This window comes from Papaver somniferum, chromosome 3, assembly GCF_003573695.1.
Source record: "Papaver somniferum cultivar HN1 chromosome 3, ASM357369v1, whole genome shotgun sequence".
NCBI classification, from domain to species: Eukaryota; Viridiplantae; Streptophyta; class Magnoliopsida; order Ranunculales; family Papaveraceae; genus Papaver; species Papaver somniferum.
In genome coordinates, this window is record NC_039360.1 from 184,125,451 (window position 1) to 184,145,429 (window position 19,979).

At 39.5% G+C, this 19,979-nt stretch overlaps 1 protein-coding gene across 1 annotated transcript in view; it reads right to left on the reverse strand.

Moving 5' to 3' along the window:
- Positions 1-19,979, reverse strand: part of LOC113360414 — a 41,301-nt gene that overhangs the window by 8,986 nt on the left and 12,336 nt on the right. Inside the window, exon 4 of the mRNA XM_026603923.1 lies at positions 15,138-15,950. Within this exon, the coding sequence (XP_026459708.1) occupies positions 15,138-15,950 (813 nt within the window). The remainder of the gene's footprint in view (positions 1-15,137; positions 15,951-19,979) is intronic.

Below are 19,979 nucleotides of genomic sequence, written 5' to 3' on the forward strand. Positions count from 1 at the left end.
ATAAAAATTATATACAAAAATATTGACAAATTGGTAGAGAGTTACTGGGACTAAAGACTTGGCCAATTCTCATGCATATGGTACATTTTATTTATCCTTAACAATTATCGCTCAAAACATAAAATGTAAGGACTCTTATTTTGCCAATATAGATTCTCAGAATATTAGTTATAAATCGTAAGCATGGGACATCAAACATTTAAGAAAGCATGCCGCATCAAATAAAATGATAACTAATTAATCAAAATCATTTTTCAAAATTTTAAATCAATGCAAAAGTCATAAAAAGAATAAATTAAATTTACCAGAATGATGAAAATCGCCTCCTCCGTTGTCCCAATGTTGGGTTTAGCTCATCATGGTGAAATACCTCTCAAAATATTTTATTAAGCTCAATTGGTGTTTACAATAAAGAGAAGAAGAGAAAATGGTGTGAAACTGTAATCTGCGACGCACAAAAAGCGTCCAGAATAAACGATAAAATCTAACTGCTGTTGTCGCTAAGGTTCTAAGAACCCACACCTACGACCCACGAGCCACTGTCGTTGTCACTGTTGAAGAACGACTGTTTCTGAGAGTCTGTTCTTCGTGTTCTTCATCTTCATCAGCAGCATAAAACAGCAGCAGGAAGCTTGCTGTTCATAGTGATTTCTTGCTCCTCAGTTCTCCTCAAGCCCCCAAACTCTCGACAACCTCTCTGTAGCACATTAGGAACATATTTATACGTAATTGAACCATTGAATCTCCTCCATTAACTCCAAATAATCTTCATTTACTCGGCCATTGAAGAAAAATATTTCGGAATATTTTCTTCCCTGAATTATCTCTATACGCGTCTGGAGATGTAAATGGTGAGTAGATTTTCTTTGTTTATCTCAACACACTTCAGAATATAGCCAAGCCCCATCCAAACACGAGCAGCACACTTCCAACTCATCAAAACCCCGTGAAATATTTTCCATGCACGCGTCTGCTCTGATTTCATCTGATGGATTTTCCAGCCAAATTTGATCGCATCCAACACCCATATCCTTCCTGTCTAGCCCAGCAGAAGATACCCAATGAGTTTCAGCCATTGAATCGGCCTGAAACTCCTTCAAAAATCGATTGGAAAATATGCCAGTAAATAACCAAATTTTCCCGCCAATTTTGGAATTTGAATTTGGGAAGAAAACTGGCCTCCCCCTAATCCAGTTCTGGTGTCCCTTTAGCAATTGGGGCTGAAATAGTAATTTTTGGGTGGAAATAGTAATTTTTCTTGGTTCCTCCGGGACATTTCTGTGACGTTTCCAGTGCATTTCTGGGGTTCCTTTAATACTTTATCTTGGGGGTGTAAAACACCACTTTTTGAGCTCATTTCGCCGCAAGGGCTTATTTCTCTAAAATTTCCTACAAGAACACAAAATAACACAATAAGTACTTAATCGAGTCTAACAATACAGAATATTGAGAACAAAATAGACACATAAATGCGTCTATCAAATACCCCCAAACTTATTATTTGCTAGTCCTCGAGCAAAACTAAAAAATAAAACCGAGTTAATCTCGGGTGGGTTTAACAGAGGTGTACCCACAAAAACCATGACTTCTAATTGGTCACAAGTATCCAAAGATCTATGAGGACATACATATTCTCAACCTATCTCCAAGTAACTAGAATGCCAGAGAAATTAAAGGTGTCAGCTCTAAAGCTGACTGAAGAAAAGGGGAGACACATCCGCACGACTGCTAGATAAAGAGATATCCGCTACACAGCTAGATAAACATTGTAAGATGCGTCCGCTGCTTTACAACTGGATAAGATTAGGAGAGAGATAAAGATGAGAGGGACATCTGCTACACAGCTGGACTAATTACGTGTGATGAGTTAAACCAGTGCTAGAAAGATCTTGTGCCAGATTGAAAGCAGACTAACAAAGCAACCAAAATGCATCTTTCTTCGACTCTCTCACAGTGCTCAGTAGAAACAACGCCTTCTTCGGTCTTCAACTGTTGATGATAAACTCTCGAACCTCATAGAACCTTGACAATTAACTCTTCTCTTCGATTTCTTGCTTGACTTATAAATTTCTTCTTCCCTATGGCCTTATTGAATCAAAAAGAACGTAATGATGTTTCATTTTATTTTATTTTTTTCATTTTATTTTTTTCATTCATTTTTTTATTTTTTTGAAAACAAAAAATTACAAGACAAAAATTTACATGGCCATGAGAGAAGGACTTTCAAAACTTGGATCTTCACAACTTGTGATGTCTTGGTATCATGAACTTCAATAACTTATATCATTTGCTCTTGTAACTTCTTGTAACTAAGTCTTCAACTTTGATTTTTGAATTATTCTTTTCTATTGTTGCTTCTAAACCTTAAACGTCTTCAACTTTTTCATAAATTTTGATGTTACTCTGCTTGTTGATGATGATAAGTTTCTACTGAGAGAGAGTCGTAATCCAGTAACTAAGACTACATTGTGAGGTTGCTCTGTCTTTCTGGCATTTCCTTCTGACCTACTTGCCTTTCCATCATGGATGGTTAGGTCCATCACGGTTACCCTCTAAAAGGAACAAGTTCTCTCCTGAATTTCAAGGATCTCAATGTCTTTTTCTCTAATGTCTCAATAGGTTGTTATCTCTAGCATTCCAATTTCTATCTTTTCGGTGAGAAACAGTATGTAAACTTAGCTAACCGGGTACTATGTGACGCTAGAAGTTTCAAAAATGCGACTAAAATGTTTCTCCCATACCCCCAAACTTAAATCTAACATTGTCCTCGATGTTCTAAAGATAAAATTAAAAGCATGAACAAGGAGAAACTGTTACCAATGAAGCAAAAGAGATAAGGAAAGATATTACCATGTCGCATGAATATTGGGTTACCTCCCAAGAAGTGCTAAGTTTAAAGTCTTCAGCCAGACTAAGAAAGGATTAGTCACCACGTAGAATCATATAGTAGTAGCCGGAATAACTGTGGGTCATCTGGATCAAAAAGTGTTACCCACAAGAAGAGGAAACTGCAACAGACCAAGAAGATGCCGAACATACCCTTGCTTAAGACAACTACATCTAGTTGTGGTTCAGGTTCAGGCTCTATAAAAGGGACTAAATAAAAGGTTTTCATCGGTTGGATTTCCTCAAAGCTAAGATCCGGTTCAGGTATTAGAGTCTGGAAAAACTCAACCAAGAACTTATAAGCACATAACAACAACCTGAATAACTGGGGATCCTCTAAGTCAATCAGATTTGACTCACACAGCTGACCACAATGAAAGAGGTGGTCTTCCTTAAGAAAATGTGTCGACCCTAATATCCTAAAGTGATTAGGTTTAGTCTCAAAACTTAATAACCGACACATCTTAAAATCAAAAGTTCCCACAATTGGAAGAAAAGTTTTTGGTGGGAAAACAAAGTCAATCTTGGGATTATTGCCTGAGCTAACCTCATCAACCAGAGGATGCGTTTCTAACAGTTGAGACTCATGTTGAATATTATTAAGTTCGGGAAAACGAGTACGAAGATAGTCTCGTAAGATGGGTGAGGCATTGATGTCAAGTCCCAAGTGAGTGATATTTTTAAGAGTTAAAGAACATGGAGAATGATAATCACCCCCAAACTTAGAGTTTTCGGCATCTCTAGGTAGACTGGTCATAATCTCCCTAATTTCTAGGTCATCAGATTCCTGAAAGTGGGCGATTGATTTTTCTAAGTCAGGTTCATCCCCGCTAATCTCTACGAGTTCTTCTAAGACTATTGTTTCTAAATCGTTTGACTCGAAAACAGTACTCTCAAGATAAACTGGTTCCTCTAAACCATCATCGGTTTCGTAATCATCGTCTAAAACGGGGGTATTTCTAGTCAAATCCTCGTCCTTTTGAATAGGTAAATAATTATTAAAATTATTTGGATTTGAACTAGAAATATCATTATAATCATCATCACCATCCTCCTCATCATCATCATCACAATATAATTTTTGATATTCACGAATTCTCAAGCTTTGTTCCCAACTACATGGTCTATGTTTATAATATTTCTCATAGATCGTTAGAGGTGATTCCTAAATAAAAGTTGGAGTATCCATATATCGCTGCTCACGCATATATTCACCAAGAGTCATTTCCGAAGACGTCTCTTGATAATGAGAATTTCTATATATATTCTCGCAACGTCATCGCAGGTGGCGTCTCCTCAAAAGGATTCATCACCGAAGAAATATAAACTACAGAGGGATTCTATACAATCACAAACAAGGCCGACTCGACTCCACCAAAGAAAACCTAAATATTTCTAGCAAACAAAAAGAATGATGGCTCCACTTAGATTGTTTCTAGACCAGCTTCTATCTCTCGAAGGGGAATTCGTTACAGTTTGAGCAACACCTCTGGATCAATCCGAGCTAATGTGAGATGAAACTGAGGCGAGGGAAGCTCAATGGAGCTTTGATACCCAAGGCCTCACCGGCGTTACAAGGCGGCTTGTTTCAACTCCCAGAAGTCACCATGAACTTTGAAGTTGCTTAAAAGGTAACCAATATCCTTCGAAAAATTTTCCTAACAAGCTCGATACCCTATAGGTCTCTTTCTAATCAGTTTTAAAGATTGGGTTCGCGTTAGGTATTGTTTTCCTAAAACGGGCAAGAAGGGAACGGTGATGAAATCCGAACCCTTATCTTGTTTAGGCCAGGCCTTGCCCTTTACTAGGAAAATAAAGACAGTCTGGTTCGTCCTCAAACAATTATCACCTTAAGGGATACAGTAACTCGCTTGCAGGGGATTCGCGAGTGTTTCGATTGGACTTACCTCCCGTACCAGACGGGGGATGAACCGTTGTCGTCGACTCGGGCCACGACTCCTATGCCGTGTACGCACCCGAGGGGCCGAGACGATATAGTAATCGTCGTCCTTCCCTGCACACAGTTTATATAATTATTATTTTTTAATAATACCCTTCCGTAGGGTTAAAAAAAGAATAAAGTCCGATTGTCCAGAATAAAGTCCAAATAAAAAGTCCAAAAATTACAAAAATTATGAAAAATAAAGCCTATTTACAAATCCTAAAAAAAAATTATGTCTTTTTTTTCTTCTCTTTTAGCTTTTAGCTTTAAGCTTTTTTTTCCCAAGTCCTTAGTATTCCACTTCGAACCTGTAAATCAAAGACACAAAAAGAAACGTAAAAAGGAACAAATAATAGTAAAAAAAAATAATAAAAACCTAAAAATTCTACCTAAACATAAATCCGCGTCGGCGGTGCCAAAATGATTATTGATTTTTTGTGGGTTGTAGTAATGAAGTGGTAAGGATGGTTCGAACTCTAAGACTTGTGAAGGTGAAGGATTTTTAGATTTATAAAAATTATATACAAAAATATTGACAAATTGGTAGAGAGTTACTGGGACTAAAGACTTGGCCAATTCTCATGCATATGGTACATTTTATTTATCCTTAACAATTATCGCTCAAAACATAAAATGTAAGGACTCTTATTTTGCCAATATAGATTCTCAGAATATTAGTTATAAATCGTAAGCATGGGACATCAAACATTTAAGAAAGCATGCCGCATCAAATAAAATGATAACTAATTAATCAAAATCATTTTTCAAAATTTTAAATCAATGCAAAAGTCATAAAAAGAATAAATTAAATTTACCAGAATGATGAAAATCGCCTCCTCCGTTGTCCCAATGTTGGGTTTAGCTCATCATGGTGAAATACCTCTCAAAATATTTTATTAAGCTCAATTGGTGTTTACAATAAAGAGAAGAAGAGAAAATGGTGTGAAACTGTAATCTGCGACGCACAAAAAGCGTCCAGAATAAACGATAAAATCTAACTGCTGTTGTCGCTAAGGTTCTAAGAACCCACACCTACGACCCACGAGCCACTGTCGTTGTCACTGTTGAAGAACGACTGTTTCTGAGAGTCTGTTCTTCGTGTTCTTCATCTTCATCAGCAGCATAAAACAGCAGCAGGAAGCTTGCTGTTCATAGTGATTTCTTGCTCCTCAGTTCTCCTCAAGCCCCCAAACTCTCGACAACCTCTCTGTAGCACATTAGGAACATATTTATACGTAATTGAACCATTGAATCTCCTCCATTAACTCCAAATAATCTTCATTTACTCGGCCATTGAAGAAAAATATTTCGGAATATTTTCTTCCCTGAATTATCTCTATACGCGTCTGGAGATGTAAATGGTGAGTAGATTTTCTTTGTTTATCTCAACACACTTCAGAATATAGCCAAGCCCCATCCAAACACGAGCAGCACACTTCCAACTCATCAAAACCCCGTGAAATATTTTCCATGCACGCGTCTGCTCTGATTTCATCTGATGGATTTTCCAGCCAAATTTGATCGCATCCAACACCCATATCCTTCCTGTCTAGCCCAGCAGAAGATACCCAATGAGTTTCAGCCATTGAATCGGCCTGAAACTCCTTCAAAAATCGTTTGGCAAATATGCCAGTAAATAACCAAATTTTCCCGCCAATTTTGGAATTTGAATTTGGGAAGAAAAACTGGCCTCCCTCTAATCCAGTTCTGGTGTCCCTTTAGCAATCAGGGCTGAAATAGTAATTTTTGGGTGTAAATAGTAATTTTTCTTGGTTCCTCCGGGACATTTCTGTGAAGTTTCCAGTGCATTTATGGGGTTCCTTTAATACTTTATCTTGGGGGTGTAAAACACCACTTTTTGAGCCCATTTCGCCGCAAGGGCTTATTTCTCTAAAATTTCCTACAAGAACACAAAATAACACAATAAGTACTTAATCGAGTCTAACAATACAGAATATTGAGAACAAAATAGACACATAAATGCGTCTATCATAAGCTACGCCTCTTAAATCGTGCGACCAAGTTGTGTGGCCGTGATCGTTTCTGAGACTGATATTGACAGTCTAGATTTTCCTTAAGGAATTTAATCATGTTCGATGAGCTGTCTTTAATTAAAAGTACGTCGATACGAGATTCTCTTTATCAGGGAGTGACGTAGCATGTGTGGGTATTTTCATGCGGATCTCAATACTGGCACTTCGGGAGATTCATGCTACTCTGCTGAGAGTGAACACTTAATCGTCATTTCATGTCAATGATGAGAGTTTGGCTGAGGACATAGCACGGAAAATACTAGGCAAATCATGCATTAATTGATAATGCTGGTATATAATAGAAATCACAAAATATTTGGGATTGCTACTATGCGCACCATTCTGAGTGAATTTCATATACATTTAATTGCTCAATGAGCGAGGAGGTTTTCTTCACTTGTCACTTTTCAACCCCTTGCAGGGTGACAATGCATTAAATATTGGTTTTACAATTTTAGCCCTGAACTAAAAATCACCATCAACATTAAGTCCCCTGCTTAGCACGTAACGGTGACATTATTGCGGGGTAATCAATAGATGGTGATAGGCGGAAATAAATTTCATGAGAAGAGTATGATAAGTGCATATTTCACATATATTTGGTATCAATTCCATGCTAGTAATTGCTATCTTTTTGGTGAATTATTGCATATTACGCTTGTTTTCTTATATTTGTCTTCATTAGGTATATCATCCAAAAAGAAGTGAAAATAGCTACAAAAGTAAAGTCTATAAGTCGAGAAGGGCCAAAGACCCAGTGGAACTCGTTCAAATGGAGGATTTGTAGTCATCATTCTGTAGAGGATAGGCAGATGAAGTCAACGGCGAAAGAACGAAGTCATTATGAGTTCGTATGAAGAAATCATGAGCAAAAAAAGAACTTGGAAGAATAATAGAGCAAAATGGTCATTTTCCAGGACAAGTGCTATTGGAAACCCACTGTATGTTAAGGGGCAGTCATTCTGATAAAGGGTGGCATGTTTCTAAGGAACTGCTAAAAGGCAGTCGATTCATTTATTGGGGGAAGCCATAATTCAAATGTTATTAAAGGCACCCGGTCTATTTACTCAGGGCCACCGTTCTACATTTAACTTCAACAGAAGGGAACTTGGTCGGGTTTTCACGACCAGTTATTTCTGGTCATTCTCGAGCTGCTGCACTCATGGATGTTGTTAGTGTTACAAGTATCTTAGAATTCAGGGAAACCACGAGTTCAATGTGGTTTTGGAAATTGTTTGAGCACGACAAAACAAGGGAGAAAATGGTTGCTTCCATTGGTCGATCATCATTATCGCGACATGTAATTGATGGAGAAGATTACGATGAGAGTAATTGCCACTGGGTTGTTGATGGTGCTAGAAGAGACGGCTCGCGTTTGAAATAGGGCTTTATACATCAGTGATGTTGCTGCCATTATCGGCCATTGATGGAGAGGAGTTGTTGGCATGAAGGAGTTGTCTTCGCTGCTATCATTGACAACATATGATGGCGTTGATGATTCAAGGGGAGTTTCGGTGAAGCATGGAAGGATTCGAGCAAGTCAGATAGAATGAGAACAGGAAACGAAGGCTTAGCAACTGAGACTCGAAGCTGCTGATGATCATCATCGGTGATAGAAGAGGTTAAGATGGATTTAAGAATCCAGACTTGGATATGAGACCGAGTTTGAGAGAATTCAGGGAGGCGGTGATGAAGTTTGGTTGCTGTGAAAGACTAGTTGAGGATAGATACAGAGAAAATTTCCGAGCAGTGGAAAGATTCGACGCGGAATGGAAAAGTTGGAGTTTGGTAAAACGAGAAGCATCGAAGCTGCATGTATTGATGAGGTTAGAGCAGGCCATTGGCAAGTCCCCATTGAAGTTCAAACCAATCAAAAGTCGTGTCTAGTCTACTACGAAGCTCCTTGCTACGCCAAGTTAGAGCACCTGTTTCCCAAAGATTCAAAACTCTCCAAAACGACTTTCATTGTTTATCGAATGCAAATTTTGTGGATCGCACATACCTAACCGCTGCCTATATAAAGCATCCAAGCCCAGAAGAGTTTCATTCAATTTTTGGGAGAGAAAAATACAGAGGAAAGAGAGAGGAAAGGTTTTATTTCATATCTTAGGGTTTACCCCTTTAGGGGGAAACCAATCTATTTTCTTCTTCTTATTTCACATATTTTTCATGGGTTTTAGTAAATCCATGTGTATCTAAATTTACTGATTAGGGATGATTTCAAAGTCCTGATTTTTCATAATGGAATTCTGATTCTGTTTACAAGTTTATTTTAAGTTGATTTTTCTTGTTGATTATCTCTATTGTTTTTATTGTCTAAGATTATTACTGGGTTATTCAACTTGCCATTTGAATTAACCTAATGATAATTCTTCTACTAGTATTGGGATTGGTGATACGTGTAATAGTCACTCAATTTCATACACAAGTAGTACATTGCAAAAGCTGACAAATGGATTCTGTTAAGCAATTGTGTATAGAGATGACACTGGTAAGCAGACCGAGCTTATGCGTCTTATGCTAGGATCAACCTAATTCACAAAACGTAATGCATTCGATGGGTTACACCTTGAGAGCTTATTCATGGTGGCTCATATGGATAGAATCTGGTAGTCGAGCGCTTCTGTATCCAGTGACAACAGGAATTCCGGGGATAGCAGAGCTTATTGCTATTCTACGGTTGGTGATAACAGAAAATTAACAAGGAATAAATGAGTATTTTATTTTTAGTGGCGACGAATGATTCCTTAATCATCTTTGCTTTCTTATTATCTTTTTATTTTACTTTAATCAAACAATACCCCTTTTGTTTTATTATTTTACTGAACTAAATAACCTATCAATTACACAGCTCTCTGTGGGAACGATCTCTTACTACCGCTATATTACTAGTTAATTAGTGAAAAATGTCTTAATTAATTTGTTGCGCTTACGACACGCATCAGAGTAAACAGACGTTACCAGTAGAGAGAGGCTTTCTTGGACTTTGAGCAGAACATGTTTAATGAAACGTCGAGGCAAGTAGCAATCACCCTTCTGGTACGTTGAGGCCGACAACACTAAAAAAATGTAGTGGAGCCTCGACTGATGAGTGTTAAGGAAGTTGATCCTTGAATACAAAGATGGGTGTTGAGGTGGTAGAGCCGTCAGCACTATGATGTGTTGAGGCAGTGACACCTGACAATACGAGTGAGTGATGAGGAGATTGCACATCTCAACACTAAGATGAAGATGTGTTGAGGCAGTGATGCCTGACAACATGGTAGTGAGTGTTGAGGAATTTGCACGTCTCAACACTAAGAGGAAGGATGTGTTGAGGCAGCGTGCCCGTCAACACAGTGGTGAGTGTTGAGGAATTTGCACGTCTCAACACTAAGAGAAAGGATGTGTTGAGGCAGCATGCCTGGCAACACAATAGTGGTGTAGAGGAATTTGCACGTCTCAACACTAAGAGGAAAACGTGTTGAGGCAGTATGCCTGACAACACAATAGTGGTGTTGAGAAATTTGTACGTCTCAACACCAAGAGGAGGGTGTGTTGAGGTAGCATGCCTGGCAACACAGTAGTGAGTGTTGAGTAATTTGCACGTCTCAACACTAAGAGAAAGGATGTGTTGAAGCAGCATGCTTGGCAACACAGTAGTGAGTGTTGAGGAATTTGCACGTCTCAACACTAAGAGAAAGGATGTGTTGAAGCAGCATGCCTGACAACACATTAGTGAGTGTTGAGGAATTTGCACGTCTCAACACTAAGAGAAAGGATGTGTTGAGCATGCGCAGCAACACAGTTGTGGTGTTGACGAATTTGCACGTCTCAACACTAAGAGGAAAACGTGTTGATGCAGTATGCCTGACAACACAATAGTGGTGTTGAGGAATTTGTACGTCTCAACACTAAGAGGAAAACGTGTTGAGGCAGTATGCCTGACAACACAATAGTGGTGTTGAGGAAATTGTACGTCTCAACAGTAAGAGGAGGGTGTGTTGAGGCAGCATGCCTGGCAACACAGTAGTGAGTGTTGAGGAATTTGCACGTCTCAACACTAAGAGAAAGGATGTGTTGAGGTAGAACACAGTTGTGGTGTTGAGGAATTTGCACGTCTCAACACTAAGAGGGAAACGTGTTGAGGCAGTATGCCTGACAACACAATAGTGGTGTTGAGGAATTTGTACGTCTCAACATCAAGAGAAGGGTGTTTGAATTTGATTCTCATCAACACATCCAAATTTACCAAAAACAGCGGAAACAGTTTTCACCCATAAACAATTGGCGACCACAGTGGGAGTACTTTTAAGTTCGAGAGATCTCTGTAAGACTCTGGCCTAAACCAAGAAATGGTCGTTCCAGATTCAATTCGGTCACAAAGTGAAGGAGAAGGGTTGATCTTAGAGAGGGAAGCGAAGAAGGTGTTTGAGATCAGAGTGTTGAACTATGAAGGTGTGGCTATTTATGACTTGCGTGTCATAAAATGGTTTCTGGCTACTTGTGTTGATAACACTTGTGTTCTTCGTGTCGAAATAGGTTGAAAACCTATTTATACAAGTCATTTGAGCGCATCCTTGTTCTCATAGGAAGTGGACAAAGTTAAGCGATGGAGTAGTGGGGTTGTGTAGGAGATGGTGATCATCACGTGGTCACTCTTTCACCCACTTCTCTCATCATGTTTAACCTTTCATCTTTTCCTGACACGTTCTTGTAATGAGCGCGTTGCACACCGCACGATGTAAACCACCAGACCAATACCCCAGTAAGTATCCCCCAGTTTGTGACATGTTCGATGTGTCGAGTGAGTGGGTCGAGTCGTGGGACTTGCCGCAAAGAATAGCATACGGTGATATTGGGTTAAACAACCAAGTTATTTATGAAGCCGATACTCATAAAATATCGCATGTGTTCGATGCATGTAAAGCATCGCTTTTAAGCAAACATCTCAAGACAATCGATGTGCATGAAGCATCGTTGTTTTAGAGCTTGATTGAATAAGTCGCGGATTGAGCGTCTTAAAAAGGTGGCATGTCCGACCACCTTTGGGAGATCGATTAAGGGTCGTATGGACGAGCCATCTCTTGGTTGATCGCTCCTCGTGAAAGAGAGGCGGCCGGTGATCATTGAGGTATCTCATTGATCACTCAACACTTGATCTAAGTCGTCCGACCATGCTAGCAAAGTCATACGGAGGAGATGATTTGCGGCAGATGTTTGCGCCGTTGATTCAAATTAGGGTTTGGAAACCATGTGGCCAACCCTAGTTTGGCTAATCGAACATGAGTGTTGCGCGCTAATAGGAGCAGGCCGATCGGCCATGTGTGAATACGGGCCGTCGGCGTGCATATCGACACTTCCTAGGCCATCTAAAATCAGATCTAGGTCACTCGATTCAGCCGGTGAAGATGAATGGTCATGATAGATTTTCAACACAAGCTCATTGCCGCAAACGTGAATTAAGGTTTAGAATAGCCACGACTACTCTAATTCAATCGAGCAACTCGATGCATAATTGACTTCCCACGGGTAAGTCGATCGAGCAAGAATAATGTTGGGCCGGTGGTGAACTCATGTGCACCTCCTTGATTGTCCAAAACGCGATCTAAGCCATCCAACTAGGATGGCTAAGTTGGATGGTTGTGATCGATTTAAGACGCTAATACATTTTCGCGACCCAAATTAGGGTTTTGAAAAACGTCGTGTTTGCCTTAGCTTGAGCAAACGATTTGTGGCTCTACGGACTGGCCGTGGACTTTCCAATCGAGCAAGGGGGAAATTGGCCCGCCAGTGTGCATGATGGCATTTCCTTAATCATCCGTAGGAAGATCCAAGCCGTCCAACTAGGCTGGCGAAGTTGGACGGTCGTGATGCTTCTGAGACCCTTTTTAACGGTTTCAGCTCATTCGAGCTATTTTTATACAGCGATCACCCATGTTTGAGGTCGCCGTTCGAAGCACTTGTGGCTGAGGGAATGGGGCTCGATCGACTAGGGAACTAGTGGGCCCGTCGGTGGTCACTACGATGATTGCCTAGTTCTGTTAGGAGTAAGCTACGCTTGTTAAATCGTGCGACCAAGTTGTGTGGTGGTGATCGTTTCTGAGACTGATATTGACAGTCTAGATTTTCCTTAAGGAATTTAACCGTGTTCGATCGAGTCGTCTTTAATTAAAAGTACGTCGATACGAGATTCTCTTTATCAGGGAGTGACGTAGCATGTGTGGGTATTTTCATGCAGATCTCAATACTGGCACTTCAGGAGATTCATGCTACTCTGCTGAGAGTGAACACTTAATCGCCATGTCATGTCAATGATGAGAGTTCGGCTGAGAACATAGAACGGAAAATACTAGGCAAATCATGCATTAATTGATAATGCTGGTATAGAATAGAAATCACAAAATATTTGGGATTGATACTACGCGCACCATTCTGAGTGAATTTCATATACATTGAATTTCTCAATGAGCGAGGAGGTTTTTTGCACTCGTCACTTTTCAACCCCTTGCAGGTTGACAGCGTATTAAATACTGGTTTTACAATTTTAGCCCTGAACTAAAAACCACCATCAACACCTCGGTTTCCCGACAAGTGGTGCGGTGAGCGTGAATAAAGATGGCAGTGTTTCGGTAATTTGAACAAGAGGTTTCAAAGAAGAGAAAGTCTTGGTTCGTAGCGGAAGGATATAGATCATGAAGATGATGAGTAAATCAAGACCGAACAAAGAATGGGACGATATCAAGAAAGATTCGACAACTTTGCTTGATGTGACTATGATTCGTGTTGAAGGTGTTTTATTTACAAGATAAGATCGTTCGTGGGTTCAACTGACGTCTGCAAAATATTATCAGGAGAACATTTTGAATCATGGTGGTGCTAAGTGACAATCGTTCATATACAACATATGAAGATTGTAGCATGTTTTTTCTACATGGAGGATGACTCAAGATTGTTGGTTCTTAGAGTTGGTGAAGTCCGTCTGGAATTGTTTGATGACTCAGCTCAAACAATGTCAAGTGTTAGACATGTGTCGAAGAAGAAGTATTCTACAAAAGGTAGAATAATGAGTGATCATGGCGACGAAGTAGTTTGATACAATTCATGCAGAAACTTGTATAAATTAAATGAATAAGTTGTTTGTGGTGATGCTAGAAGATCGAAAAATAGCGATTCTGGTGGTGCAAATGCAAAGAAGGAATTTGGCTTAGGTGGTGGTTCAAGCTCAAAGTACAAGACAATTTTTATTCGTGCTAGTGATGATGTCCACGAATATGACCTTGTATAAGGTGGTAAACATTCATGCTTTGTTGGAGTGAATATGGTGGTTTTGTTCACGTCACAAAAGGTGGTGACTGTTGGGGTTTTGTTCCGTACACCAAACTATATAGCGGAAATTGGACTTTAGATGATAGTTTTTGAAACATAAATAGTGATTTAATGCTGTCAAAACTGTTACCAAAGGGAAGTTTCGGGTTTGGAATGTCTACAAGGTTTACTTGGATTAGGAAACTTGTATGACGGTTTGGTAGAGTGTTTTCCAAGTTTAGGGTTTCCTAATTAAGGTGGAAGACCATTCTTAGAAGTTCTAGAAGACTTGGGGGGCAAGGATTTGTCTACTATATAAGAAGGCTTATATTGTGAGTAGAAATCCATTCTCTTGTAGAATCCTCTCTCAATAACGAGACTGATTGGGTCACAACCGTTGTGTCCTACGATGGTTGGTGATGGGGAAAAATCAATGTGAGAAGAGAGACTTGTAGTGAGAACGGGTATGGGAGAAATTTAGGGTTTCTAGGGTTCATGTGGGAGAAGCTAGAATTCATGATGTTCTTCATGTTCTTGTCTAAAGTCGAAGAAACCATGGTGGTGGAATTTTATGGAAGAAGAAGAATAAAGGAAGAGGTAAACTCTTCGTAATATGTCTTGTTGTTTCTAACGTCTAGCGCTAGTGGGTTACATAACTAGTTGATTATGTGATGTGTGCATATGTAATAACTTGTTATGATAATGAAGATTCTCGGGGTGGTTTTGGCCGTGGATGTAGCCTACAAAGCGTAGGTGAACCACGTAATCTTTATGTCGTGTGTGATTGTCTATTGTCGTATTGATTATATATTCGTGCTAGTATTATCAATCAAGCTAATCTAAAGATGTAAGTAAAGGATTCGAGTTAAGTTATCTAAAGTAGGATGTTTCGTGGAATTAACCTCGGTTTCCCGACATAAACATGTGTACAAGGGAAGATGTACACATAAAAAAAAATAAATGAATGAAACGCTAAACGTCAAACTCACCGTATCACATCGAGGAGAGCAAGCAAACAACTTTTTGAGATCAACAATCCAGTTGTTAAATGACTCGGAAAGAGTTGAAGAGTGAGTATTATATCTGCATATAGGGAAGAATGCATTTGCCCATTTCTCCTTTGGAATAGCCCTGACATAATTAGCAACATGTCCACATTCAATTGCATGCATGCCCCGTAAAGATTCTTCAAATTTAGTTGTTGTGTAATAAGAGTAAGCAGCTTTGTGAAACAAATCAATAATGGCCTTGGAATTCGCATCACCTGATCTGATTGGAAGATTGCACTTGATGTGATAAAAACAATAGTTGTGATATGAATCAGGAAATACTTTTGGAATGCCCTGCAGAAGTCCTTCTCCACGATCACTAAGGAAAACAATCGGACGACCATCGACCACTTGTTTAAGATTGTCCAGAAACCAAAACCAATTTTCTTTGTTTTTAGCAGAAACAAGAGAAAAATCATATGGGTAAAAACCATTGTTTCCATTAACACATGTTGCAGCCATCAAAGCACCCATGAATCTACCAGTAAGGAAAGTAGCGTATAAGTAAATCACGGGCCTAAGATACCTATAAATATGCTTGCAAGCACCGAAACAAATGAAAATCCTCTGAAATCTTTCAGTTGCATAATCAACTTCAAACTTCACATAGCTATCAAGATTAGTTTCCTCAATGGCTTTGACATACCAAGCTAAATCGCTACACGACTTCTCGTCATCACCAAACTGTTGTTCAAATACAGTTTTTTTCCCTTTACGGGCATGGTGATACTTAATATTGGACCCATAAGTCTTCTAAAAAAATGACATGATATGATTAGGTTTCAAACTAGAATCTCCCTGTATATTGTCAGCGATCAAATGCTTGACTAACTTGGTTGTCACCGTAGGACTCTTCAACCTCAAACCAACGCCACAACTACAAAAAAAAAGCTGGAATAAGTAATGTGCACCACAATGTACACCTAATAATATCTCAAAACGAACACCACATATGCAAAAAGAAGACACATACCAAGCAAGAATATGAAATTTACCCCACAATGTGCACCTAAAAGCCTTGTAGATGGTGGATTTTCGACAAAGGGTAGAATTGTAAAACTATACTCCAGATTCGGCAACCGGATGAGTATTGAGACTCATGTATTTCATTAAAGCATGAAAGCTCATGTCATAAATCTCTGACTGAGAAGGTTGTCTCTCAGAGTACGTGTAGATGTGTAGTCTCTCAGCTGAGGCCACATCACATCTCATGAATACTGAGCAATTTCAGTAATTACTCCGGATCCGGCAATCGGATGAGTATCGAGACTCATGTCTCTGTGCATGAAAGCTCATACCACCTCTGATGGAGAAAGTCTCTCAGAGAAGATGAAGATGTGCAGTCTCTCAGCTGAGGCCACGACACATCTCATACTATATATAATCGAAAGATTGGGCGGCTCCTAGACAGCATGTCTGCTAGTATAGAGCGACAACGTCTTCGGGATGTAACCAGATTTTTCCCGACTATGCAAGAGGAATATGATACTCCAGCAAGTTCATATTGCTCAACCCTCAGATAATTAATGCTCCTAGACAGGAAGCCCTTCTAGTACAGAGCCAACAATTAATTATCTTAAATCGTCTGAATATCCAGCAATATTCTACGAGCCATCGTCTGAATATCCAGCAATATTCTACGAGTCGTCAATTAATCGCCTGAATATTCAGCAATGTTCTACGATTCCTCGTTATATTTCGTTACTTCAATCTGTGATTCTTCCCAGCAGAATTCCACAGGTTAGTAATAAATATTCAACGAAACAGGCGTCTGGGCATCGAATAAGCCCTGACAAAATGATGCAAGTGTAATTAGCAGATAATACACAGACCAACATTCTGAATGCACGAACGAGCATTTTAAAATTACGAACGAACACGGAACCTATGCAAAATAGGAAGGGAAAATAATAATAATAAAATATTAAACAAAAGCGCCAGGGGACTAGGCTCACCAGCCGGCTAGTCATGCCGTGACTAGTCCCGCGCCTAATTTTATATTTTACCATATTTTTAATATTTTCACGATCTCATGAAAATCCTCTCGTTCGAGCAAATTTCCTTTATTTCAAAGAAATTATCTAAATCACATGATTTTATCAAAAAATAATAAAATTAGGGAAAGGTGTCGCGGGACCGAGCACCAGCCGGCCTTGTCTTGGCCGTGGCCGGTCCCACACCTCACGTCTCCATTATTTTATTATTTTTCTCAAATTATGAAAATTCCTTGATTTTATGAATTTTCCCTAAAATCATGAAAATTACCTAATTTCATGTACTTTTATCTAAATCACATGATTTTATCAAAAAATAATAAAATTAGGGAAAGGTGTCGCGGGACCGCCGGTCGGCCGGTCATGCCTTCGCCGTGGCTGGTCCCACAACTCACGTCCCATTATTTTATTATTCCTTCTCAAATTATGAAAATTCCTTGATTTTATGAATTTTCCCTAAAATTACCTAATTTCATGTATTTTCTCTAAAATCATGGAAAATATTAAAAAAATTAGGAAAACTTGTGGGACCGGGTTCTAGCCGGCCGGTCATGCCGTAGCCGATCCCACACGACCATTATTTTATTATTATTTGGTGTTTGGTTTCCTGATTTCATGAAAACTCCCTGATTTCATCAAAATATCTTGGTTTTCAACAAATCCCTTTGATTTTATGAAAAATTATCTAAAATCATCAAAATTACATAAAATTGGGAAGAGTGCCTTGGGGACCGCGCCCATTGGCTGGACGGCCATGCCACGGCCACTGCCGTTCCCACACTCCCATTCCCTATTTTATATTTTAATTTATGTCTCTCATCTCATGGAAGTTCCCTAATTTCGCCAAACTCTCCAGTTTCATGGAATTTCCCTTAAATCAGAGAAAAATACATATAATCACATAAAACTGGGAAAAGCATGTGGGATCGCGTGTCAGCCGGCCGGTCATGCCCTAGCCGTGGCCGGTCCCACGTCTTGTGATTCCTTGTTTATTTATTATTTTCATCATCTCATGTATTTTTCCTCGTTTCAGCAAAACCATGGATTTTGCATATTTTCTCCAAATGTTGCTCAAACGTGCATCGGAAAATATCAAAATTCTCAGGACTGAAGCACGGACACTATGGTGACACGGGCACATCCCCTTGACCGACCAAAGGTGACCCTAAGGCTTGCAAACAGCTAGTCTCGCATGTTTTAATGATTTTAACCTAATTTGCTCAGTTGCTCATATTAGGTTCGAACTCTTTCCAAACAATTGGAAGTTCGCTCAAACGACCATCTACTAGTCCCACGACCATCAAGAGCCGGTCTCATGACCTCTTGGTCGGCCCCTCATATTTTCTACATCAGGTTTTATGATTTGTTGCTCACACATGCATTATTTCAGTAAATGATTAAACCAGCATTTAATCATTCTTTCACCAACTGGTCCTCAAGAGACTTTGGTATTTTTTGCTCATTCGAGCATCTGGTTATATGGTGAACCCGTCATCCCATGTAGTCGGTCCCGTGTTGATTTGCAATAAATCATCATTTCGGTAAAATTAGGGTTTTGAATCCAGAGCTCTGCAGAAACATGATTCTGTGCAGATTCGAACACTCTGATAATTTTATGTTGATTCCATGATTGATATTCATATTTATTTTGCTCGACCCAGCAGTCAATAACTTAAATTAATATTTTATTTGGTCCAGCTACCAACAATTCATCAAAAGAACAATATTTGCTCGAACTAGAATTATTCAACAATTTAGCAACACAGTTTTGCTCGTCTTAGGTTATAATGATACCTCGTCTCAGCAGACACATTAAATTCATGAGTTTCGAAACATTTGCTAAACATGTTCAACTCAGCGCTACATGGACTCATCGTCCCATAAAGTCAGCAACTGACTCCACAATCACGAAATTTCAATCGTGTCAGATGGGGGGATATTAACTAGGATTTTGGTCTGGTGGTCTACGACACGTGTGTTCACCCACGATGAGAATGTGAACAAGTCGTGCAATCAGTTGGAAGAGTCAGCAAAGTAGTGGGTGGAAAGTTAACCAAGTCTCCACACGATGAGTAATTGGTTTTAACACGATTTCCCCATTTCCCACTCTTTGATTCCAACAACTGTCACACTTCATGGGATCATGGTGTTTTCAACTCCGGCATTATAAAATGTCTCTCAATCCTGATTGAAGGAGGTTTTTCGAACAATCGAACAACATTCGCCAAAACGAGCAATTTCTCATCAAAGTTCATACAGACAATCTTTCGTCTACACGAACTCACAGAAATTACTCTCAATTGAACAAAATTCAATCATTCAGAGCATTTTCACGCTGAATTCACAACACACCTACAATCTCAGATCACCATTGATCTCACGCATTTCTCGGCTTCCCTCCTACAGATCAACCCATCCTCTCGTGTGACCGAATTGACTCTGGAACGACCACTGTTCTTGGTTTAGGCCGGGGTCTTACAGATTGATCTCTCGAACTTAAAGCACTCCCTTCTTGCAGTGCATCTGTCTGAGGTTCAACATTTCGCTCGGTTCAAGGAGTCTCCACACGGTCGACTCTTCAATTCCGTAAAAACCAGCAAATCGTTTTTTCCCCACCCACAGATTGGCGACCACAGTGGGAGGTTAATCTCTCGGTTGCAATCTCACGATTTCACAAGATGGCTGGTCTAGTTACTGGTTCCAACACAAACGACGCTAGTACTAGCAACAACAACAATGACAATCAGAATATCCCGGAAACGATTCCGGCCTCCAACACTGATGGTGG